General features: G+C 35.2%; 1 protein-coding gene and 1 non-coding gene across 2 annotated transcripts; one reads left to right on the top strand and one right to left on the bottom strand.

Annotated features, from left to right (window-relative positions):
• The first annotated feature begins 8135 nt into the window (after positions 1–8135).
• On the top strand, positions 8136–8807 carry LOC140989441 (uncharacterized). Its single transcript, XM_073458643.1, has 2 exons — positions 8136–8532; positions 8775–8807. The coding sequence occupies exons 1-2, from the start codon at positions 8176–8178 to the stop codon at positions 8805–8807; spliced, it is 390 nt and encodes a 129-aa protein (XP_073314744.1). The 5' UTR covers positions 8136–8175.
• Positions 8808–27020: 18213 nt separating this feature from the next.
• On the bottom strand, positions 27021–27101 carry TRNAL-AAG (transfer RNA leucine (anticodon AAG)). The gene has a single exon. It is a non-coding gene; the product is annotated as a tRNA-Leu (tRNA).
• Between the last annotated feature and the right edge of the window lie 645 nt (positions 27102–27746).

The following is a 27746-nucleotide window of genomic DNA, read 5'->3' as shown; positions in this document are numbered from 1 at the left end:
AAGGTCAGCATAGACTGTGTGGCCATCTCTGACCACACTAGAAGTAGACAGTTACTCTCCAGATGGAACGGTCACAGAATAACTCACGTCGAGCTTGGTGGGCTTGACGTCCAAAAATATCACAAACCGTCTGTTATAAAAGAATAAGTAGCCCCAGAATCTAATAGAGCATTTGTGGCTACTCCCGCTATATAGATTCTCCCTGTTAAGAATGTAGTGTCTGGGTCTGCCTACTCGGCATGCATCACAAAGACTCGGCCCTGAGTCGGCTGCTTCCACTGTGGACAGTTCTTGAGCACGTGGTCAGTGGATCCACACTTGAAGCACTTGCCAGAACCCCATAAACATTCTCCTTCATGCTTGTGACTGCACTTTGGGCACACCAGATATTCAGTAAGTTTCTGAGCGGCCTTCTTCTGTGGTTGCTATCCTTTTCCCTTGTTAGGCCCTTGAAACGGCTTCTTAGTTGGCTTCTAAACATGTCGCTGAGATGCCTGGAAGGGCCTCTTGCCCTGCCTATAAGTCTCGATGTCCTTCAAATCCTGTTCAGCCGCTAAAGCTCTGGTAACTGCAATGACATAAGTAGAAGGACCAGCAACACGAACATCACAGCTCAATATCGGCCGTAATTCATCCATGAAATGCCTCATTTTCTCCCTTGCGTTATTAGCTATCAGGGGCACGAAGTGACACCCCTGGTCGAATTTTCTCACGAACTCTGCCACACTGCGGTCTCTTTGTCTTAACGTCATAAACTCTCTAGTCAATCGGGAGCGTACCTCATCAGTGAAATACTTGGAGTAGAAAACCTCCTTGAAGCCTTCCCAAGTCAGAGTCTACAGATTAACCGACACTGATGCTCTTTCCCACCATAACCGAGCATCGTCCTTCAGCAAACAAGTGGCACACCTAACAATATCAGCATCCTGCAGCTCCATAAAGGTAAAGATCACCTCTATGAACTTAATACATCCCTCTGCCACCATAGGATCAGTCGTATCCCCAAAGTCCTTGGGGTCCATCTTACGGAAACGCTCATACACCACCTCAAGCCTTGTCCTCCTATCCACTACCTCATTATTGTTCCTCGAAAACTGTACAAAAAAACTGAGTCATACCCGCGAGCATCTGAGACTGAAGGTCTGGTGGTGGACGTGGAGGGGCATTCCTCTGCTCATCATGAGCCTCACGGCTCTCACGGTCAATAACACGTCTAGGAGGCATACTGTACCACAATTTACAGACTTGAGGCGTGACTTCATGAGCTTCTCGCAACCAGCAGTGGCAAAACCCTATATCAGGAAACCTTGCGCTCTGATACCAACTATGACGAACCGATTCTTAAAATACTAATACTTTAACATTTGCGGAAAAATTTAAAATTTTCTTATTAAATGATTTATTAAAAGTATTGCTCTTAAAATAAATTAACGGTCACTACTCATAGTAAAATAAAATTAATATTAAAACTCCATCATTTAAAATAAATCCCCAACATCCAATTAATCCTAAAATCCAAAAAATATACTAATTAAATTTAAAAATAGTCTATCAAATTATAAATTTAATTTGATTATCACCAATCCTAATAAATCAAAAGTCAGAGTAAATAATTTGAAAGAACGTGCATAATAATATAACTTAAACTAAAAAGTCCTCGGGTTTGCACTGCCACTGGCCCGATCCTGCTCACTGGTCACCGCCTCCTGTCTCCTCAACTACATCATCTGCATCGACCAAGTCTAGTGAGTCTAATGACTCAACATGCATAAACCATGAATAACGAATAATACGTAATAAAAATACATGCAATTTAAACTTAGCTTGTACATAAAATATTATAGGCCTAAATATGTATAACGCGACTTTATTGCATAAACAATTTCATAAAAATCATAAAATCATATTTTTCATACTTGTTATGCATAATCATAAACATAAATAATTTTGCGTAGAGTTCTATTCAATGCAAGTGGCTTATACACATAAATCGTTTGATCAAACTAAACTACAGTACTGGGCTGGTAGGAATCACCACAGCCTTTCGACTAGATGTCCACTCCCACATACATAAATCTCCGGTCATAATTTATCGGGTGGAGAGGTCCTCGGTTATACTTTACCGCTTTCCAATCCCGTAACATAATTTGGCCACAAGACAAATTGCATAGCTCAAAAATAATTATTTTGCACATGATACATATTTACAAACATCGTGGACTTCGTTGGAACACCCTGGACTTGCTTCCATAACCTTAGAATTTAAATAACTAAACTTAGCACCAAAAAACAAATGTATCCATGCGACTCCCGAATTAATTAAAATAGCCTACGACTTACCGAACGACTCGGGACTCGAACCATTCTTAGCCAACACTCTAACCTACTGTCCAAAAGCATAAAATATCCCCAAACAATGATCGAACCAACTTACAGCAGCCTACGATCCATAGAAAACAACTTGTCCCAAGGAAACGCGCTACGACTGTTATGTGCTTCTAACGACTTCACGCTTCAACCGATTCAAACCGAACCCGAACCAGGCCCTAGACTCGACCCTTAGACATAACTTAAGACCATGGTTAAGCCCTTTTTTACTCAGGACCAGCGCCTAAGCCCCAAAAAAATCAGAAACATGACAGTCCCTCATGTGAGACCAATTCTGTGCAACTTTCGAATTTCTGTTCCAGCCTTCTTGCTGTCACTCTAGCCCATGAACGACCACCACTAGGCTCATCCTAGGACCCTAATACATGTCCCAAACCGTAGCTAAGATCCCTGGACCAGCCCTACGTCGAACAACTAGATCCAACACCTACAGCCCCTACTTGCACTCCAATCCCGAGCAGCTGTGGTTTTCTAGTCCTAGCCATCTTCCTAGTCATCATGCCCATGAACCACCTCGTCTAGGATCCCCTTAGGACCCTAACTCACGTCCCTAACCATGGATGCGAGCCCCAAACCAGGCCCTGCCTGGAATCTGAACCAGCAACCTACTACAGCCCCTTACGTGCAGAAACAAGCATAGCCTATCCAGCCCACGACTTCTCGCTTTACCAGCGGCTCCTACCCCTTTCCAGACCATCTACCAGTATCTAAACACACTCCAAATCATACTCATACAGCAGCAACATGTCCCAGGAGAGACCAACTGAAGGCTTTAATCAAAGAACTCAAGAATACGTATGAAACATGCCACAAAATTTTCAGAAAACGGTTTCGATTGTTTTAATCGCATGTTTGCATATAAACAATAAATTTTCATGCATAATTTGTATCAACATACATAATATGACAAGATCGATGCATGAAAAAAAGATTAAAACATGCCTTTGCGTTTTTAAACGCTCGAACCGTCGAATATCGTCGCGGGGAAGAACAGAGGACGAACGGAGGCGTTGTGCTGCGTTTTCCTTGCTTCCAAGGATCCAAAAATCCTTCAGAATTGTGGGTGATGCTTCGGTGATGGTGTTTGCTAGAAGAAGGTGCCAAAAACTCACTTCTCCAACCTAAGAAACTCATGTATTTTGTGTGTGTGTGGCTTGTGTGTGTTTGTGTGTGTGTCAGGTGGTGTGGGTGAGTTGCTCCACGTGAATTGGGTTGGGGGTAGGGTTAGGACTCTTTTATAATTTACTTAGGATATTAATTAAGTGTTTTACTTTAATTAATGAAGAAAAATTGGAAAGAATAATAATGAGAAGTTTCGGCCACCATGAGGGAGAAAAAAGGGTTGGAAGACTTTTCTTGGTTCTTGAAAAAGTGAAAAAGTGCATGGGCATGTCATGCCTTGTTTATTGAAAAAGTAGCCTCCAACCTTTCACCTCTCACGCATGCATTTTATTTGGGCTTGTAACAATTACAAAGCACATGGACTTTTATTTAAATATCTCAACCTCATTTGAAACCATTTAAACTTTATTTGATTTTACTCAAGCCCATTAGTTGAATAATTATTTCCAATTGAGCTCTACAAGATTAAATGTTATTTAATTAATTCAACACTTGAATTAATTTAATTATTTGAACTCTACTAGGCCCACTAGTGTTTAATTAATTCAACACTTGAATTAATTTAATTTAGTCCATAATAATGTTTATGAAAATCACAATTTTCAAATACATTATTTATTTGAACAACTTTTAATTTAGGAACACTTCCACAAATTAAAAGTTACATTCCCCTCATAGAAGTCATACTTTTAATTTTCCTTATACTTGTAAACTTCTTTATAATCCGTTCAACACATGAATTATTTTACTTCTCAATGCGATCTAGAAAGTTAGCACTTGTGTGACCCTCAATGGTTCAATGATACAACTAGCCATGGATTCAATCTCAATGTGATTTGAGACTAAGCATGTCCTTATATGAGCATACCCCAGTTGATCCATTCTTACTTATCAACTCCTTGATAATAAGAACGTCAGAACTCAAGTATGATAGTACCCAACCAATCATGTCAAACGCCTAACAGCATCGCTAACATGATTCCCTAGGTATCAAATGATAGTGCTTGCAAGAACCATTCAATTATAGCTAGCGTACAGTACGGTCTCTTCATCTCATATATCCCGACCGATTCGACAACTATTGGTATATCAAGAGCTGTCAAAGAATCGATACTATGTGTCATGTCGTAGTTACATCGACGGTGTAATCTATGAAACCACTTTCATAATTACCACCAACACTCTGATCAGAGATTTCAAACTACATACACATAGGATATCCATATCCGAAGGTAAGCGGTGAATCCCCGACTACAATGCATCGACTCCTATATGTTTCGACAGAACACCCAACCTTGCCATCTGATGACCTCATGAGAGTCGGTAAACAAGTCAAAGTGCAATGCTAACATATATAGTTTCAATGTTGTCACGGGTCATAAGGACTAATGGTGTACAACCATAAACTAGGACGTTTCCACTCGATAAGTGAGAACCACTTAGAAAGTCTTTTATGAAGGATTGTTTAGTGCACTCTACAAGGAGGACCTATCTGCATGTTCGGACATCACAATGTCCCCTACCAATGAAACATGGTACTCACATTGCAGATACCAGTCTCAAACTCGAGCGGCCTTTATCCTTCTTAGCGACAGTTGAATCGACTAGGAACTGTTTAGAATATACAGTATTCCAAATATGAGTTTCATGATATTCATCATATGAACATCTCATATTCTTTCTACTATTTGTATATTCAAGGACTTTATCTATGCAACTAGCATGATATACAGATAAAGATGTGTCATAACAATAATTTCAAATATAATTAAAATAAAGATTGTTTATACATAGAGTTTAATCATGAACCCTCAGCCAACACTTGGTTCGACGGGCACCTACTCTAACACTAAATGGTTCTGTATAAATCGGGAGTCATATGTGTCTGAACGCACCTTAGGGGCTACTTTGGGTATAAATTTTAGTATGTTACGGCAGCATGCCTAGGGACGATCCAACGAGATTCACGACGTTCATAAGTATGTATGACGTGCAAAATAATTATTTTTAAGGTATGCGATTGACTTGTGGCCAAATTATGTTACGGGTTTGGAGAGAACGTGTCCGAGGACTTCTCCAACCTCAATGGAGGAATGATGCTATGTTAGGGAGCGGAGATCCAGTCCAAGGGCTGTGGTGCACCTGTCGGGCTAGTAATGTGGTGTAGTTTGATCAAACGTATTATGTTATGTACCACTTGCATTGAACTTAATTCTATGAAAAAATGATTTATGATTACGATGATAAGCACGAAATATGATTTTATGAAATTGTTTATGCGGGAAAGTCACTGATGAGGTACGCTCCCGACTGACTAGGGATTTTATGACGTTGAGGCAGGGAGATCGCAGTGTGGCGGAGTTCATGAGGAAATTCGAGCAAAGGTGTCACTTTGTGCCCCTAATAACTAATTATGCCAAAGAGAAACTGAGACACTTCATGAACGGATGACGACCGATCTTGCGTCGTGATGTTCGCATAGCTGGTCATCCTACTTACAATTCCTCCCCTTTATAAAGAATTTTGTCATCGAAATTAAAACGTATCGAATAGCTCTAGATAAAGACTTTTTATCTTGGTCTCAGTCTTCCAAGTGGTCTCCTTCTCGTAATGATTCAGCTACCCTAGTTTGACTCCAGAGAAAACATTCAACAATTTGAAGCTTTGCATTTATATGAACAAGAAATTTAATAGATTTTAATTTCAAAACATTAAAAAAATGTTATTAATCAGCTGCCTTTTCATCATAATAGTTATTAATTTAATCATTAATTGTATTTATTTACTCACACCCAAATCCAAAATGTACACCTTCATTAAATCGTGCAACTATTTTAGTTTCACCATCGCTAGGTAAAGTGGTGAGACAACTTTTGCCAATAGCGACGGTTTATCATCAACCGTCGCTTATTAGCGACGGTCATAAAGCTTCAGCTATAATTAGCGACGGTTCAATTCAAAACCGTCGCCTATTAGGTCAGAAACCGTCGCCGATCTAAATCGGCGACGGCTTTAAAACTCTCGCTAATATGGTTGGCGCCTGTTTAAATTTTTATCTAATATGATCGGCGACAGTTTTTATCCGTCGCTAATAGCGACGTGTATTGGACACCGTCGCTAATGGTGACGGTATAGGGCATACCGTCGCAAATTGTCTATATATACTTGATCATCGGTTCCCTTCTGTGGTACATTTTTCTCTGTGAGGCGATTTTAGTTTCGAGTTGAAGTAAGTTTTTTAGCTTTAATATTTGATAAAGTTTTTAGTGTTGGTTAAAATCATGAATTTTGTTAACTTGTAGTGCAGGTGATTTGTCAGCTGATTTTATTTCGCGTGTACAGTGTTCCGACATTTTCTACTATCAGATTGTAAGTTTGTTGTAGATTTATACATAGTTTAATTTATCTTTATTGTATATTATTTAAAACCGTGGATTTCAGTTTAGAAAATATTTATTCAATTAAAATTTGTTAAATATTTTTTTGAAATTTGAATAATTTAGTCTGATTATGATTAACTTAAATATATTTAAGTTTCTAGTTATAACGTGGAAAAGCTGGTTTTATTAATTCAAAAAATCAATTTTTATTTAGTCTGATTATGATTAATTTTTTAAAATATATATTAAAATGAATAAATCGAATTTCTAAATAAAATTCATTATTTTTATATTCGAATTTATTAGTTTTTTTTATCATATAGTTATAATATTTTCAATATTTTATTGATCATTTTGGTGTAACAAAATTCTTTCGTATTTAATTTTGATAATAATATTATATTGGTTAATTTTAAAATTTGTAACATTATTAATAATATTATTTATTTAAATAATAAAAAAATATATTTGGATATAATATTATTATATTGGTTAATTTTAAAATTTGTAACATTATTAATAATATTATTTATTTAAATAGTAAAAAAAATATTTATCAAATCAAAATATAAAAAAGATAAAATTAAATGATAAATCTAAGGAGTTGGGGTTTCAACCCAGTCTTTGATTTGTTATGAAAATTACAATACCTACATATTTATATCAATATTATATTTACATTCTTTAACTTTAAAATTACATATACTTTGTACTTCACGTCATCTTTCAATTTTTTATTCAATGAGAATTCAAGAAATAGTTTTATTTTTAATATATTTAAGTAAAAAGTCAACAAAAAATTAAAATAAAAACAAACAACAAATTACAAATTCAAATCATAAATATATTTTGGTTTTGTTTATATGATTTTAATTTTAAAGTATATTAATTAAAACATACTATTTTGTAACTTAACATTCTCAACCAAATAAAATTTTTTATTTTGGTTTAATTTTATTCTTATTTTTTTTTTGTATTTTTTCTTAATATAATAATTTTTAAATGTTCGTATTCTTTAATATTCGGTGTGGTAATTGTGAGGTAGATAAGATTAAAAAAAATTTTAGGGTGTGTATATGTATTTTTTTAACATAAACGAATGTCATTTAAATTTGATACAATTTAAAAAGATGACATGTAATTTTTGAAATTAGTTGAATTTTTTTTAGTTTTTGGTAAATTTCTGTAATTAACCGTTTTATTTAATTAAAAAACCCAAACAAATGTTTTCGGCTCAGTGACCTCTGGACGTTTCTCTTTGCCGAACCTTTGGAGAGAGAAGAAAATGTTGAAATTTTTGTCGAATGTGAGGATCGAGTTCAACGCACTGGACCCATGCATAGCATCGTGCATGGAGTTCTTAGCTCAGTGCAACGCTCGCAAGGCCAAAGAATCAAACCCAAGTTGCCAGGTCCAGGTCAAGCGCCGCACCGACGATTTCCCGCCTAAGATTACAGTAACTTTCGTCAACGGCGTCGAGGAGACCTTCGAATCTACTTCTACTACAGCACAAAAAATCCGCAACCTGATTCTCGAGAAGGGCCAGTTTCTCGAGACTGAGCAGATGTTTCGTGAAGCTGGTGAGAAATGGCCCGTCGTTATCCCCGAAGAAGAGATCAGTCAACCGTTAACTGGAATTAAGGTGATGAGATACTTGTTCTTGTGTACTGATTTTTGTTTATTAGATGATTTGCCTTGGTTTGGAGCAGGATAAGAAATAAGTTGTGATTGATATGATTTTGATGGACAATTTGGTGAGCAGATAAAACTCATTAATTTTTTATTTTATTTTATTTTTTTGGCACAAATCAATAATTTTATGCTAAGTGTGACATGGACATGGAAAATTAATCTCTTTTCTCGTTTGTTTTTCCAAATTTGCAGCCAAGAAAAGCAGAAGAGATACAACAATTGTAGAGCACAAAACCAGTACACGGAAAATCTATGCATTTATTTAAATTGTTAAATCATTTATTTAATTTTAAAATGATTCGGGTGATGCATGATTTATGAAATTGCATTATTTTAATTATTTATGTTTATGTGATGCACGTTAAAATGTTTTTTTCAGTTTCATGTTTCAGGCGATTATTCGATGCGGGATCGAGGAGAAGAGACGGGCGACGATTTTTGGGCGATTTATTTTAAGTTTGGTTTGGATCATTTTAAATGATTTATTTAGTTTTAAGCATTTTTAAAATCTAATTTATTTATTAGGTGATTTTAAGATTTTTGAACTTTTAAAGTTTAAGGCATGCGCATTTTTTTCCAAATTTAAGGATCTAGTAATTTAGTGGAGAATTAGTATTTTAATTATCATGTAAATTGCTTATTATTTATTTAATTAAGCTAATTAGCTTCTAATTACCCTAATTAATCACACACACCTACGTTACACATAGGGATGTAAATGAACCAAATCGTTCATGAGCTATTCGAAACTCGGCTCGATAAAAAGCTCGTTTGAGTTTGTTTGTTAATCATATCAAACCAAGCCCAAGCTCAATTTTGAGCTCGAAAATTTAATCAAACCAAGCTCAAGTCTAAGGATATTCGGCTCGTGAGCTCGCAAACATGTTCGATAATAGGCTCGCGAGCTCGAGCTCGAGCTCGGCTCGTTTAGGTGGCTCGTAAGCTCGAGCTCGAGCTCGAGCTCGAGCTAGAGTCGTTTAGGTGGCTCGTAAGCTTGAGCTTGGCTCATTGTTGAGTTAACAAATAAAAATATTAGTACTAATGTCAATGGAAAGAATTGAATACAAGACATGTTTGAAAAAATGATGAATTCACACCATTTAGTCACAATTACATTTTTAATCTTATTTGCATATCATTATACTAAAATGTTCTTTAAAATACAATAAATAAAATAAATTAACAAAAATACATCAACTTATTTTTTTTCCCTAAAAATTTATATAACCAAGTCATATACAAGTTGAGTAATTTTACTATTAGTCTGTTAAGGTTAATTAAAAATTTTACATGCTAAATTGATATGCCATTTGACATTAATCAATAATTTAAGTTAATTATGTCAAATTCATTTCATAATGATGTGTTGTCTTCGATCTACTATATTTAATGAATATTCTAGATGATTTTGGTGATATCAGTATATAATGAATATTCTAGATGTATGATTTTGAAATGTTCAATAATATACTGATTTATGTTTTTTTAGCTCGTATTTGTGTCGTTTTGGTTATTTATGAATGAATTTACATTTTTATGTCTGATTTAAAATTAGTTTATAGATATATTTAATTTTTAACAAGCTCGATTCAAACTCAAACTCGAGCTCAATTCTATGCTTATCGAGCTCGAAAACGAGACGAGCTCAAGCCAGGATTGTTAAACATGATAAACAAGCTATTAATGAATCAAGCTCGAGCCTGGCTTGATTAACCTGCTAAACGAGCCGAGCTCTAGCTTTTCTCGAGCTCAGTAATTTCAATACAAACCGAGCTCGAGCCTGATAATAGAAGCTCGAATCTAGCTCGAGCTCGAGCCTCAAACAGTTTTAAACAAACCAAGCTCAAGCCTGATACTGTTTGGTTTGGTTTGGATCGTTTACATCCCTAGTTACACACACTCACACACACACTTACACGTTTTTATACACACCATCAGCACACAAATTTCATTCCATCTCATTTAAGATTTTTGAAAGCAAAATAAAACCTAGGGTTCTAAGAAAACTTAGCAGCCACCCCCTCCCTTCAAAGATTTCAGCAATTCTCGCCACTTTTCTTCAAGAAAATCGTGCCACGTTCGTTTCGGATCGTCCCTCGCATCTTTCCCGTTTCGGTATCGTCGGTTCGGTAATTTTAAATATCAAAAGACATGTATATTCTTTCATTCTTGCATCGATCTTGTCATATTATTCGTTTTGTTGTTTATTATGCGTGAAAATTCATGTATGTTGTGCAAAGTTTGAGCAGAAATGTATTGGATTGATTTGAAACGTTTTTGGATCTCAAAACTCGAAATTTGCTATCATTTTAAATACTGTGATTTTTCGGTCGATTTTCTGGAAAAACTTTCAACATATAAATCATAGAACTTTTCGATACCTTCGATTTGATATTAAATTCGAAATATTTGGATAAGAAATGAGTGAGTTATGATCGTTTTCATGTGACTGCTCAAACTGCGTTTTTTACAAATGCGTTCTTAATGTGTTCTTGAAGTTTTTGAGTTGCAGATTTCGTTGGGCACCGCCGGGCTTGTGCTACATCATTTAGATATGTTATAGGATGTATTTAGGTGTTATTTGGTGGTTCGTTTGGGTCTGGAATGGCTTGGGATGTAATAGAAGTCGTAGGAAGCGAAATGATGTTGAATTACGGGTTATTGTTGTATTGAAGTTGCTTGTCGATGCTTGGGCGGTTTGAATCAATGTAATAGCATCCTAGGATGAGTCTCGAGGTGTTGGTTCATTGTTCCTATGCTTGGATTGGAAGAATGAATCAATAAGTTGGTGAATTTTCGCGAGTTTGCAAGCTCAGAGGTTACTCAGACCCGGACACGGAGTCCGTGCCCTTTTTTCTTCAAAATTCGAAATTTCCAACATGTACCCGGACCCTTACAAGGGGTCCGTGTACCTCTTTTAAAAAAAAATTTAATTTTTTTTGGGATTGTTTTTGGGTTTTATGTCATGATTTAGTACGATAATTAAACGAGGTCGAGTCCCGAGAGATTAAAACGTCATAAGGAAATTTTGTCATTTTTGGGTGTGAGCATGATTATACGTCTAAGCTATGAAAGATAAATGTTTAAACTCATGTTAGTATGTGCAGCAGTGGGCCCAAGCGAGATCCAACGAATCCCTCAACGCCAAGTAAGTATGTTCGACGTGCAAAAAAAATATGTTTTATTTTTGAGGTATGCTAAATGTCTTGTGACCAAATTATGAACGGGTTTGGAAGTCGGTGAACATGTCCGAGGACCTCTCCACCCCGGTAAAGCATAACCGGGCTTACATCAGGATTGGAAAGCAGTAAAGTATGACCAGGGACCAATCCACCCAGTAAAGCATGACCGTGGATCTCATGTATGTGGTAGTGGATTTTCCTTGCAAGCTCAGTACTGTTGTTTAGTCTGATCAGACATATTTATGTATGGGTCACTTGCTTTGAAACATATCTCTACGCAAAATGATGTTATGTATGCTCAAGTATTTATGATGCAAGTATGTTTAAGAAAAATTTTATGATGATGACAAGTCTACGTTTATGCTACTATGTTCATGTTTCAAGTATGTTTAGGTTATTACGTTCAAGTTTCAAGTATGTAAGTCATACTTTAAAGATGTATGTGTTTTTATTATGTAGTATTTGCTATCTCCAGTTTATACATGTTGAGTCTTTAGACTCACTAGACTTGATCGATGCAGGTAAGGATGACTTTGAAGAGACGAGCGGTGGGGACCAATGAGCCAGCTTGGACTGAGCAGGAGGCTAAACCCGAGGACCACCCATGTTTTTAAGAAATTATGCAATGTTTCAAATACTCTGATTTCACGTTATTGTTTACGATATTTAAACAAATGTTTTTTTAGCAAACTTTATTTGTGATATTTTCATTGCAAATATTTTGAATGATCGGTTTATTGTTATCGCAAATTATAGAATTCTATTTAATTAAGAACATTTTTATTTCAAGGTTTTACTCTTTTGAGTTTGAACTTACTATCTACTTAATAAAGCTTTCATTTTTTCCCTTACCTACAATTTGATCTTCATTTGGTACCTATTTTCGAAGTAATATTATCTAGTTGGAGTATTCATATTTCATATGGATTCTTTCTTTCTTTTTTCTTGCTTAGTGATCTTAATGCATTGTATTCAGAAGTTTGTTCCAATGACCAAAGCAATTAAGAATATTATGATTGATGTGATGTTAATCTTGTTCACATTCAACTCTGATTACCAAGACAACTCATGTCATTATATATACCAGCGACTGAAGCACACACGTATTTTGGGTTTTCATTTTGTTTTTGAAATGACCTTATTTCACTTAATTTAATGAGTTTAAACATTATAATTAATGTAGTATCATGAATGAAAGATAATTGTATGTATCAAGCTAGTTATTGTAAAATTTATTTCAGTAAATTGAAAAAAATATGTGCCAAGAGACCAAGTAAATTTGTTTATCACATTATCAAGTAGTTAGATAGTAGATATGAGTGTATGATTTTTGCGGTTATTAAAATGGTGGATTTCAAGTTATATTTGATAGGTTTGTAGGCATGAAGTTGCCATATTCGAGGTTATATAACAAATAACGTATCTTGCATTTTCAAGATCAATGGTTTTCCTTGCATTGAATATGAGAGAAACAACACTCAGATTATATTTATTCATCGTTCTTCTCTCTTGACTGCGTGCGGATTCGACATCATGTCCATCATCATCTCCTCCGGTGAATCTTCCCAGTTAGAAAATGTTTTCATTTCCATCCGAAAGAATTTCGATCGAAATATGGTCAAATTTCACTGATCTCACAGTAATTTTTTTTAAAACCAGCAAAAAAACTTATCAATCTCAAGGCAAAAGAGGCCTTGATTCAAACTAAAACTCAAGATTGCCTTGAAAGCTCGATTTACAATCCCTTTCAAAATCGTCAAAACTTTCCAACTACGCTGTGTTGGTGGTGTTGGCCAAATAACCGATAATTTCTCAAAAATAGCCCTATAGCATGGAATGGCTAAAGGCCATGCCTAATATTAGTGAACTCATACTCCTACTCAGCTTGGGCCAATAGCCTTTTAAACACTGGATACGAAAATCAACGAGTCAACAAAAACTTAAATTCCATAGTTCTTTTTTTCAGATAAATTATGTAGAATTTAATTTCAAGAAATCACCTTTAATTTTTTTACTCCGAAAATTCAATAAACATGCCTCATCGTGATGTCATTCAAGGCTTCTAATTGCATGTCGTATATTAATTAATTTTTTTTTTATAAATGTTTTGTCTATGTTAATTCAAGCTGATTTTAGTCCATTAACTTACAATTTATTTCTTATTCTTTTTTACCCGATTGTTGATGTGACATTGGACACATCAGCAATGTTTGTCACCTTATGAACAATGTTCGGTGATACATCATCATAAAAACTCAACGAAATTAAGCTCCCGATCTTTTCATAAAATTATTTCTGAGTTAAAACAACTCACTCTTCTAATCAACTAGATAATACAAAAGAAAGCAAAAATTGATCCTTAGATATGACTGAATTTATAAATCGGCTTCTGATCGGAATAGCAAGATAAATTTCTTGTAATAAGTGCTTTAGAATTTGAACGATAGAAAAAAGATTCAGAGATTTAGTACTCTTCAATGTTATGATTGGTTCCTTAAATACATGAGATTTCCAATTACAGTAACTTTTTTTAAAAGAATCCCTTACATTGGTCAACAACATTTCATCCAGAGATCGACACGTGTCATTGTCTTCTTTCCAAAACTAGTTTAAGTCAATAAACATTCTTGGATACTAGCTGAATTCGACACTCAACAAATAAAAAATTTTGTTCTAGGAGAGAGTAGACTGGAGCAGAATTTTTCTTTCTTCTAAGGACATTATCGATTCAACTCTAAGGAGCTCAATTGATGTACTATTTATCCTTGTAGGTTGTTGGCTGCTAAAGGTCAATGCAACTTGATACGGCGGCTTGATATATAGATCATTTGGGAAGCTTAAGGAAAATCGACTAGATGAATTGGGATGTTCCAGGTTGCTCGAATAATATCCAGTGTCACACCCCGTGACCAAGACATATAGAAATCCGGTATTGTTTGATAACAATAAGTCTCGTAGCAAAATAAGTATTTAAAACCAGTATTTTTCCTAACAAAACAATGTATTTACATTGACAATAGAGACTCAGAAAAGTATATGACATAATTGCGAAAGAAATTATAGCGGAAATCGATATTAAACTAGGCAAATGCTTGATCTTCAGACTTTGGATTCTTTACTAACCTCAGAATGTCTCCTGCTCCTCATCAATCATTTGTTCATAAGTTTTATCTGGTAAAGAAAAGTAAGGGTATGAGTGTTTGGAGAAACACTTGGGAAGTGAGAGTTGATCGATTACCACAATAACAGAATTTATTCATATTGAGTTAATTTAAAATTCATTGCATATCATGGTCAGATTTCAAAACTTAGCTTATAGACTTATCATATCTTAATAGGAAACAGAATCAGAAATTGGAACAAAATATAACATAGAAAATCAGAACATAGCATATCACAACAGAAAAAAGCAGAGCATAACAGAGCAAAATGGAACACTGATATTCATCTCGTTATCCATTGTCAAATTTTCTCTCATATGTTAGTCATTTAAGGGATGATGTAAGAACATAGTTTTATACCCACTGGTGGAGGTCAGAAAAAACTTAACAATTCTTCTCCTTTCTAACTCGAATCATGACAGTGCATTTTAGATTCAAACTTGATAGACAGAGCTCAACAGAATTAGAACGGATGAACAAAGGAAAAAGAATCGAGGACATGACAAACATATAGTACATCGATCATATTTTAAATCAAGAGATGTCATTTTAAAGCATACATAATCCCACTTAGAGTAATTCGAAGTTGCGGACTAAACTTTATCGATACTTGAATGCAACCTTGGTTGATCTCGATAGAGCTTGAATGTGATCCATTGGCAGAATAACGTTTTAAAACGTTGGCTAGATGTTGTAAATCTTGGCTGGAAGAACACAAACTCGGCAGTTACTTGCTTGAGGGAGCCGAACTATAATTGTTCGAAAGGGGCTCGATTTTGACTTAGTTGCTTCTCAAATCCTTAGGGCACTTCTTGCCTTGACTAAAAGTGATTATTTGGATAGAGTAACACCTAATGATAATGCTTACTTGATGCTCGGAATTGATGAGAACGACAAGAATTTTCTTGCACGAAGGAAGCCGAACTTTGGTGAGTTTGTGGAGGCTTTTTGGAGCGTTAATTGTCTAGGAAATTTATGGTATTTATATGTTGAGAAATGGCATATCAAGGCCATATATGAACAATTTCTTGGAGTTCAAATAGCCACCATGTTGGTCAAATTTTCATTCCACACCAAAGGTCACGTTGGTTTACTAAAAGGTCAATTCTTGCACCATGATTTTGTCCAACTCGATCGTAGCTAGCTCTTCTCTAGCTTCATTTTACCATCTTAGGACATTATAAATGGAGCTTCATCAAGCTGGGGATTTGTGCTCGTGAGCTAGGGTTTGCAACCTTGAGATCCTCGAAATTTGGTCCTTGCGGATTCACATCACTCTGAGCTTCTCGAGCTAAATATCGTTTGGGTCAGGAAAATATCTCCTTAGTTGTGAATTATGGAAAATATTGTTAACTATTGACATATCAGGTGGCAAAACCAGCTGGTAAGCTAGGGTTTTGAATTTTCCTAGAATCTTGAATGGTCTGACATATCTTGGATTCAACTTTCCGAATGAGGCTTATTTGTTTAACAATGCATAAGTTCCCATTACTTTTTATAATTAGGCAACTCAATCGAAGACACCAAAGATTGATTCTGTAATTTATCTTAGATTTAGATTGTTATTTTAATGATTTTTGTTGTATTTTGTTCGTAATCTATACTTAGCATATTGTAAGATGTTTTATATAAACCTCATGTAAATGTTGTTTGATATTTAAAATAGTTATTTTTTCGATTTGTAAGTTATAATAATAGGTAATATTATTCATTTCAAAATTATATCGAGATATAATAACTCTTATAGAGATGAATTTATAACTGTTATTAAATTATTGATCTTGTCACATAGGTTATATTTGAATTGATGGATTTAAACCTAACGATTTTAAATCCATTATAACAAATTAGTTGATTTGTTTGGGTAAATCTACTTGAAAATCGATTTCAAATATTAATCAATTTTTTTTATATGTTATCACTACAAAAAATTGCCCAACGACAACGGTTAAAAACAGTTGTCGTAGTCTTTTTAAAACTGTTGTTAAAGTCAATGTTGTTAAAGAGTTCGCTCAAAGGCAACGGTTTTTCACCATTGTTGTACCTACACCGTCGCAAATAAAATTAGAGTCGCAAATATAACGACGGTTAGCCATAAAGTCCGTCTGTAATGCTCGAATTTAAAAAAAAAATTACTGTTCACGAGTTACTATTCACGCGCTGCGGCGCTTGAATAGTGGCGCCTAGGCGCTAGAGCTACGAAAATTTGGCACTGAAGCGCTGAAAAGTGGCGCTGCGGTGCTAACAGATGCGAAAATTGATTTTTTAAGCTCACTTTGACTTCCACCATTCTTCCTCCAATCATTTCTCTTCCTCCTCCATCAAAACTTTTCTCTTCTCTCCATTATCGAATTTCTTTCTTCAATTTAAGGGAGATTTGCTCAAGAAAATTATGAATAAAGGGCTTCACAAAGATGTAAGTTTTTCTCATTTTTGTTCAAGTTTGGAAATGGGTTGAAATTTAGAATTTATATTTGAGTTGATATTTGAGATATTAAGATGTTAAAGATGATGTATTTGAGTTGGTTTGAATTTAAAAGGGATATGAGAATGGTTTCTTGTTTTTGTGCAAGATCGGTTTTTATACCTTCTATATTTCGTGTATATGGGACAATTGTGTTTAGATTTTGGAGTTATGGTCTTCATCAAACTTGTAGAAAATTGAGTTAGCTTCGATTTGGTTCTTGAATCACTCAATTTCATGAAGAAATGAGAGAGATATGTAATTTTTACTAAAACTGGTCTGGAAATCCGAGTTAGTGCAGATTTGTGTACATGTCTTCTGTTTATCCGAATTCTGGGGTTTATTGGTTGGGCTTTGGAATTTGTTATTCAAATTAAAGTTATAGAGTATTGTCTTATCTTCGAAATAATAACAAATTGGCTTGATTTCATTGGATATTGAGGAAGTTATGCTCAAAATACTAAACTATGCCAGATTGTTACTGATGCAGAATTTCGAAAATTATGTTGTATGTTTCAGATTATGAACTACTGAGTAAATTACTTTATTTGACAAAAGTTTCTGAAAAAAAAATGTTAGGATTTGCGTTTTCTTTTATATCCAATTTGCGGATCTTGATTTGAAGCAATATTGAATTAATTATGAATTTTGAACAGAAACTGCTATGTTTTGATAAATGATCCGAGTACTTGAGTTACAGTATACTTCAGAGGTTCAAGATTTCTCGACTAAACCTTTCGATCTCCTTTTGGTAAATATTTGAAAGGTATGTTACGGTCGGTGAAATATGAGGTAAAAGTATCATTTTTATTTGAAATTGAAAATTCTATGGCTCGATGAATAACTTGTGATTTGATGATGATTGTTGTCTTGATATGATGATATTGATTTGCATCATTACATTGCATATTGAGCCATTTGTCCATTCATATTTGATATGGCGGAGGTCGCCTTGATTTATTGATTTGTTGGACGTATGGGGCTATAGTTGAGTTGGCATAGTGTATGCAGAGGTCGCTGCATATGGCCTGAACACTCTTTATAGGCACACCATAGTCCTGGGATTGTAGAACAAAGCACCCCACCCCGAGCGGATGAGTCGGTGGATGTTGCTGGAGGATTCTCTTCCCTTGGGTACCCTATGACCAGATGATTCACTTGATCTTGAGATTTATTGATAGCCCACAGCTTCTGATCATGCATTGCATTAAATTGCATCTTTATGAATTTCATATAATCTATTTGTAAATTTTAATTCTCATATGTTATTGATTGTATCATACTGGGTTTATACTCACTGGCACGTCGGCTACCTCTTGTTTTCATGTGCTTGACGGTAGGTGAGGCGAGGCTTGGGATGCCAGAGTCCAGCTCCAGGCGAGCAGATACGAGTTAGAGTGGGATTCTCGGGTCTTAAGAGCTATTGATGAAGTTTGGATTACTTTGGCTCATTAGTTTATTTCGGTATGTTAAAACTTATATTTCAAACATTTAAGACCTTTAAATTGTTTTAACAATGTTTATGTAGGTTTGTGAACCACTGATTATGTATTTTACTCAATCATTTGGTTTGTTACAATTATAATTATTAGTATTAGATATCGGACCCGGGGCCCCACACCGTCGCTAATTTTAACGACGGTTTTTTCATGATTTCAGTCGCTAATATTTACCTTAAATCGAAACTAAAATCGTGTAAAAGATAAAAATTTTAAATGTTGTGAAGTGGTAAAATTGTGTAAGAGAGAAAAATTTTAATTGTTGTGAAGTGGGGTGGAAGAAAATGGATCGAAAATGGTTGTATTTATAGACAGTTTGCGACGGTTTTTTGCAAAACTGTCGCTAATAGCGGCGGTATTTTCAAAAATTTCGCATTTTTAAATTTTGCGACGGTTTTGCTTATAACCGTTGCTATATTTAACGACGATTATGCTATAACTGTCGCTAAATTTACCGACGGTTGTAGTGAAACCGTCGTTAATTTAAAAAAGCGACGGTTTAAATTATTCGCAATTTTGAAATTAGCGACAATTTGTTATAACTGTCGCTAAATTTAGCGACGGTTTTATGGCAACATTTTACACAAATCGTTGTTGTTTGTCCAAAAAACAAGCCAATCGACAACGGTTTTCTGACGGTTTGTCCAAAAAAACACACTATTAGACAACGGTTCATAGAACTGTTGTCATAAACGCTCAAAGACAACGGTTTTATAGAACCGTTGTCATTGACCCTAAAAACCGTTGTCTTTGACCCCTAGAAGACAACAGTTTGATAAAACCGTTGTCTTTTGCTTAAAAAAACGCTCTACCCGTTGTTAAAAACTTTTTAACAACGATTTTAGTAAAAACCGTTGTCATATATGTGTTGTTGATTAAGAAATTGTTAGCCAAATATGCTAATTAAAATGAACTTGTAAAGATAAAGCAGTAACTGAAACAAGTGTGTTGTTTACAGTATGATTATTGTGTAAAGGAAACAAAACCAAACCGAGGTATGTAGCGTGTCCAGTTTCCTTAAAACATATTCGTCCCCTCTAGTGTGTGCTTTGAGGATCGTCTTGGACGTCTGTTTCCCAGGATACAACGAAATAACCAGCAGTGACTTAGCACGAGGCACTACTACGGCGAACCAAAAACATACCTTTACTTTTTCACTGAGATTTAACGGAGGCCAAATGGAAAGACAAAAATATGAAATGCAAGAGAGTGCTTGAAAGAGATAAAATGTTCTTGCATTTGAAATGAGGTAATGAACCCACTATTTAAAAGCCCCAAAATGCACACCAAGAGTAATGCAAGATTAATTAACTCAATTAATCTTTCTATTAACTCAAGAATATGAAGAGCCAAAACTCTTCAATTAACTCAAAATGTGGAAAGTCAAAAGACACTTCCACAATAATGAGCCACAACTAACTCAAGAATGTGGAGAGCCAAAAGATATTCCCACATTCATTAGAAATAATTTTTAGTCAAACTCTAAGTTTGATCCAAATTTCCAACAATCCCCCACATGAATGAAAATTGATACAAATCTTGGTGACAAAGTTCTGCAGTTAAACCTTGCATAGGACAGATAGGTGTTACCCTTTGAACCTTCCCTTATGAAATATATTTTCTTTGCTAGCTGACCAGCAGACATGTTGTCCTTGAACTGTTCTGCCGTTTATGTAAATTAAGATATACTTCACACAAGACTCTCCCTGATACTATTCAGTTCACATGATCGTGTTCGTTTTGACCATGAACACATGCCTGGTTCTGCGAGAGGGTCTAGAATTGAGCCTTGCAATTCCTTAGAAGTGGCCCCACTTCTCTCTCACATAGGTGACTCTATATTTATCTAATCAGAATCATTAAAATCCGTAATCTTATCCTCAACATTCCTTGTTTCATAATTGGAATGGACTAGGGATAAACCCCACAGTGATTCTCCAAATTAGTGCGATTAGGTTGTCCCATTGAACCTAGTTCTTGGGATCTCCAGTCAGTGTAGGTTGGGTTTTCCTTCACACCAATTTATTCTATAGGCTTTAGCCCAATCCCCTTGACATTTTTGCAAATAACTCTCTGTTTAATCCTTTGCGGATCCGCTATATTATCCTTTGACTTTACATAGTCAACAGAGATAACTCCAGTTGAGAGTAGTTGTCTAATGGTATTGTGTCTACGACGTATATGCCTAGACTTACCATTATACATTTTATTTTGTGTCCTTCCAATTGCAGATTGACTATCACAATGTATGCATATAGCCGGCACTGATTTTTCCCATCTTTGAACATCTTCTAAGAAGTGGCGCAGCCATTCAACCTCTTCAGCACACTTGTCAAGAGCTATAAACTCATATTCCATCGTGGATCTGGCTGTTACAGTTTGTTTAGAAGATTTCCACGCAATTGATGTACCTCTTAAAGTGAATACAAATCCATTTATAGATTTTGAGTCTTTCATATCAGATATCCAATTCGCATCACTTTATCCTTCAATAACAGCAGAATATCTGGTATAGTGCAACCCATGATCACGAGTGTACCTTAAGTATCTTAACAATCTGGTAATTGCTTTCCGGTGTTCAACTCCTGGATTACTCGTGAATCTACTCAATTTTCTTATTGCATATGCTATGTCTGGTCTTGTACAACTCATTAAGTACATCAGACTTCCAATGACTCGAGAGTATTCTAATTGAGACACACTTTCACCTCGATTCTTTGATAGATGCTGACTGATATCTATCGGGGTTCTAGCCAATGCAGAGTCATCCTTACAAGGATTACATCGGCTAAGCCAAAATCTTTCATGTCAAATCTTGAGTTCAATAACTTCTTGGTAGATTTGATCATCTTATCATTACTACCAATGATAAGTATGTCATCTACGTAAAGACATAAAATGACATCCATTTTTAGTGATTTTCATGTATACACATTTGTCACATTCACTGAATTTAAATCCATTTTCTATCATGGATTTATCAAATTTTTTGTGACATTGCTTTGGTGCTTGTGTTAAGCTATATAGAGATTTCACCAGTTTACAAACCTTGTTTTCTTGCCCAGTCGCAGAAAATCCCTCAGGTTGTTCTATGTAAATTTCCTATTCTAAATCTCCATTTAGAAAAGCTGTCTTTACGTCCATTTGGTGTACTTCAAGATTCCGCAAGGCGGCAATCGCAAGTATCACACGAATAGAGGTTATTCTCGATACAGAAGAATATGTATCAAAGTAATCAAGCCCTTCACGTTGATGGTAACCTTTAATTACTAATCTCGATTTATACTTATCTATGGTTCCATCTGATTTCATTTTCCTTTTGAAAACCCATTTACAGCCTAGTGGTTTGCTTCCCGTAGGAAGATTTACTAATTCCCAAGTATGATTTTGTAAAATAGATTCCATTTTGGAATTGATAGCCTCTTTCTATAGAGGTCCCTCAAATGAACTCATTGCTTCCTTGAAGCTTTGAGGTTCACTTTCCATCATGAAAATGATGAAATCCGGACCAAAGGATTTCTCAGTCCTAGCTCTCTTGCTCCGTCTAGGTTCAATATCTTGATCAAGCTCTTGTTCTTTATCAATTGTCTCATATAATCTTTGGGATGAATTTGGTTCTTTCTTAGATTTGCATGGAAACATGTGTTCAAAGAACGAAGCATTTCTTGATTCCATTATCGTATTCTTGTGAATATCAGGTATTTGAGATTCATGTACAAGAAAACGGTACGCGGTACTGTTTTGAGCATATCCAATGAAAATAAAATCAACAGTTTTTTATCCTATCTTTACTTTCTTTGGAGTGGGTACTGCTACTTTGGCAAGACACCCCCACACTCGCAAGTATTGGTAAGAAGGACTTCTACCTTTCCATAACTCGTATGGACTTTTATCTTGTTTCTTTCGGGGTATCTTATTTAAAAGGTAATTAGCTGTTAGAACAGCTTCCCCCCACATGTTCTGTGGTAAACCAGAAATTAATAACAATGCATTCATCATTTCTTTCAATGTGCGATTCTTTCTCTCTGCAATGCAATTTTGCTGAGAAGAATAAGGTGCAGTTATTTCATGTTTGATACCGTGTTGAGCACAAAACTCAGCAAATAATGATTCATATTCACCTCCACGATCACTTCTTATCACCTTAATTTTCTTGCTAAGTTGATTTTCAACTTCACTCTTATATTGGACAAATTTGTCAATAGCTTCATCTTTACTTTTAAAGAGATACACATAACAAAATTTTGTGCTATCGTCAACAAAAGTGATGAAGTATTTATTTCCACCACGAGTTTGTATACCTTTTAAATCATATATATCACTGTGAATTATATCAAGTGGCTCACTACTTCTTTCAATTGTTCGAAAAGATGATCTCGTTAGTTTTGCCTTAACACAAGTTTCACATTTGTGATGTTTATCAATTTGGAATGCATGAATGCTTTTCATGTTAATTAGTCTACGAATTATATCGTAATTAATGTGTCCAAGTCTACCATGCCACAAACAAGAAGACTCAAGCAAGTAAGCAAAAGTATTAACTTTATTCATCACTAGCTTAATAGTCAGTAACTTGAGTTTGAATAACCCATTACAAACATGACCTTTGCCAACAAACATTCCACTTTTCGACAAAACCACCTTATCTGACTCGAAGATAATGCGGAAACCATGCTTGTTAAGAAGCGACCCTGACACCAAGTTCTTGCAGATGTCAGGTACATACAGCACATTGTTCAAGGTCAGTTCTTTTCCAGATATCATCTTTAGGACAACTTTTCCTTGACCCTTGATTTCAGAAGCAACGGAATTTCCCATGAATAGCTTTTTCTCATTCATAGATTCCTCAAGAGTAGCAAACATCTCTTTGTCGGAGCAAACATGGCGAGTGGCACCAGTGTCGATCCACCACTTCCTTGGGTTAGAACCCACCAGATTTCTGATGTTATAGCACAGATATTCATGTTCGAAACTTCCTGAGAAATGTATTCTACCACATTCGCCTCTCGGTTTTCTTTGACCATGCTCGACTACATTTTCTTTAGCAGCAAAAGGAGAAAACAATCGTCTTTCCAAATTCTTGTTGTCTTTCTCGATGCAAAGTCTAACAATGAGCTCTTCAACATTCATCTCCTTGCGCTTGTGCTTCAAATAATTTTTGAAATCCTTCCAAGCTGGTGGCAGCTTCTCAACAATAGCAGCCACTTGGAATGATTCGCTCAAAGTCATCCCCTCACCGTGAATCTTGTGAAGAATCACTTGGAGTTCTTGAACTTGACTGATAACCGGCTTTGAATCCACCATTTTAAAGTCCAGAAAGCGGCCAACAAGAAATTTCTTGGCCCCGGCATCCTCGGTTTAATACTTTCTGTCATGGGATTCCCACTGCTCTTTAGCCGTTTTCTTTTCGCAAAACACGTTGTAGAGCGAATCAGCCAATCCGTTTAATACATAGTTTCGGCATAAGAAATCAGAATGATTTCATGCCTCCACCGCACTAACAGATTCAAAATCTCCTTCACCCTCATTGAGTTTAGGAGCATCTTCAGACAGGAATCTGGCCAGGTTCAGCATCTTCTGCTGCCACCTTTTGAAGTCCATACCAGTGAACTTTTCAGGCTTTTTGACTGGCTGGGACAGCAATCGCAGCATCACGTGGGGTAGCATGAGGGACAACCTGAAGCACAGTAGGGACGACTTGACCAGTTTCTCTTTGCACGCTGGTTTCAGTAGCCATATTTGAACTTTATCACGTAATGAGTAAAATATGTTTTAAGTTTGTTAGCCAAATATGCTAATGACAAATGAACTTGTAAAGATAAAGCAGTAACTGAAACAAGTGTGTCAAAGTCATCCCCTCACCGTGAATCTTGTGAAGAATCACTTGGAGTTCTTGAACTTGACTGATAACCGGCTTTGAATCCACCATTTTAAAGTCCAGAAAGTGGCCAACAAGAAATTTCTTGGCCCCGGCATCCTCGGTTTAATACTTTCTATCATGGGATTCCCACTGCTCTTTAGCCGTTTTCTTTTCGCAAAACACGTTGTAGAGCGAATCAGCCAATCCGTTTAGTACATAGTTTCGGCATAAGAAATCAGAATGATTTCATGCCTCCACCGCACTAACAGATTCAAAATCTCCTTCATCCTCATTGAGTTTAGGAGCATCTTCAGACAGGAATCTGGCCAGGTTCAGCATCTTCTGCTGCCACCTTTTGAAGTCCATACCAGTGAACTTTTCAGGCTTTTTGACTGGCTGGGACAGCAATCGCAGCATCACGTGGGGTAGCATGAGGGACAACCTGAAGCACAGTAAGGACAACTTGACCAGTTTCTCTTTGCACGCTGGTTTCAGTAGCCATATCTTAACTTTATCACGTAATGAGTAAAATATGTTTTAAGTTAGTTAGCCAAATATGCTAATGACAAATGAACTTGTAAAGATAAAGCAGTAACTGAAACAAGTGTATTGTTTACAGTATGATTATTGTGCAAAAGAAACAAAACCAAACCGAGGCTTGTAGCGTGTACAGTTTCCTTAAAACATATTCGTCCCCTCCAGTGTGTGCTTTGAGGATCGTCTTGGACGTCTGTTTTCCAGGATACAACGGAACAACCAGCAGTGACTTAGCACGAGGCACTACTACGGCGAACTGAAAACGTACCTTTACTTTATCAGCGAGATTTAACGGAGGCCAAATGCAAAGATAACAATATGAAATGCAAGAGAGTGCTTGAAAGAGATAAAATTTTCATGCATTTGAAATGAGGAAATGAACCCACTATTTATAAGCCTCAAAATGCACACCAAGAGTCATGCAAGATTAATTAACTCAATTAACCTTCCCATTAACTCAAGAATATGAAGAGCCAAAACTCTTCAATTAACTCAAGAATTTGGAAAGTCAAAAGATACTTCCACAATAATGAGCCACAACTAACTCAAAAATATGGAGAGCCAAAAGACACTCCTACATTCATGAGACATAATTTTTATTCAAACTCTAAGTTTGATCCAAATTTCCAACATAAATTTCTTGTAGTGTATTGTAGTGAATTTCAAATCTATCTCAAAATGAAGTCGTTAAACATTTTCTCGAATTCAAATATTTCAATCCAAATGCAATAATCAATTATAAATAAGAACAGAATCTTGTTGAATTTTCTAAAGCGTGTATGAGTGGAGTCGGACCAATTCTGATCTGAATATTATAGTTCAGCTCTGATTCAGATTAGCCTTAGACTGGGATCCAACATATATAATACCAACTTCCACATTACATAACCTTGGATTTTTATTTTATTTTATTTTTTTAGGAAAAAGAAAATTGGAATTTTAATAATCAATTTTCGATAGTAAAAATATTGGAAGTTTTTAATTTGGTTCACAGGCCTGTAATTCTTATTAAATTACCTTTTCAACTTTGTGTATTAGGGTCATCAATGAATTATGCCACATTAACGAATCTTATTTCAATTTGTATAAAGTGTAATTTCTTAACTTCTTTATTCTACTGATTTTGATTATTGGACTGAATTTCGACAGGTACAAATTTAAGGATCGTGATTTGCTTTATATATACAACATGCTTTCACCAATGTTGATATCTTCATTTCAAATTTTTTTTTAGTAATTTCTTTTAGCCATTGATGTGTTATGAGTAACCCGTCATTTGGCCTGAAAATCCCAAATCCAACCCTAGGTGGGTTGCTGCGGGTTAGGTAGGCTTAATACAAAAAAAATTCATAGATTTCATTAAAAAAAATACATATGTCATCATAATTCTCGTAACTCAACACAATAATATTGTAGTATTTTAAAGTGTTTATGCACCTCCTCTACCGTAACAGTATTTATTGCAAAAATTAATTAGAGTGATAAAGGGTATCATGATCACCTTGTTAATTATTATCTGGATTCTTTATACAAAAAATTTTTATAATGAAAAATATTAACTCATCATGTGGTACGATAACTAAATTAAACTTCAAGTCCATAAAAAAAAGTATGAAAAAATATGAAACTTACTAATTAATGTAAGTACACCTGAGCTTTCCACATTTCGATATAGGATGCAGCCCATCACCGATGGCCCATTGTTTCAGCCCAATAAGAAATAAAAAAAAACAAGTGTTGAGAGTGGGATTTGAACCCACGCCCTTTCGGACCAGAACCTTAATCTGGCGCCTTAGACCAACTCGGCCATCTCAACTTTGTTGAAAGTTCTACAATACATATATAAATATTTTATTCTAATGGGATTGACTCCTATCAATATATTACTACACTCCGTGGGACATAAATGGGGTAATTAATAAAATAATATTGGTTAAATATTATTTAAAATAATGACATTCGCATATGTATTTGAAGGCACTCAAATATATTTTAGGGTGTGTTTGGTTGAGTGGATTAAGTAAGAATATATTAATATTCAAATATTTATCGTTAAAATTTTAAGATGTTTTAATAATCATTTTGACCCGATTTAAGATCCAATACTATTGATCAAATAGTTATCCATAAAATTGGATATTAAACCGGGTCAAAATGATTATTAAAACATCTTAAAATTTTAACGATAAATATTTGACTATTAATCTATCCTTATTTAATATACTCAACCAAACGGAACTTTAGAGATGATCATTTTTAGAAATTGAAGTTTGACCAAGGTTATTATCCTAAATATCCAGACATAAATAGATCCGTCAAAACAATCCAACGTATATCATCATGAAAAATTAGCTGGTTGAGTTACTAATTTAGTGGCCCATTTGGGCTGCGGGGCGGGTCGGCTAGTAAGTTTTTATTTTATTTTTTAGATTTTATTATATTGTTTAAGTGATTTATTTAT

The sequence above is a fragment of the Primulina huaijiensis genome, chromosome 12 (genome assembly GCF_012295235.1).
Source record: "Primulina huaijiensis isolate GDHJ02 chromosome 12, ASM1229523v2, whole genome shotgun sequence".
In the NCBI taxonomy this organism is placed as follows: domain Eukaryota; kingdom Viridiplantae; phylum Streptophyta; class Magnoliopsida; order Lamiales; family Gesneriaceae; genus Primulina; species Primulina huaijiensis.
The sequence above is the reverse complement of the archived record's forward strand: the minus strand, read 5'-3'. Positions and strand labels throughout refer to the sequence as shown.

Excerpts from the sequence above, each read along its gene's own strand:
- LOC140989441 (XM_073458643.1), top strand. The coding sequence starts at position 8,176 with ATGTTGAAATTTTTGTCGAATGTGAGGATCGAGTTCAACGCACTGGAC. Across the intron at positions 8,533-8,774 it reads AACCGTTAACTGGAATTAAG|CCAAGAAAAGCAGAAGAGAT; the intron begins GTGATGAGATAC and ends CCAAATTTGCAG.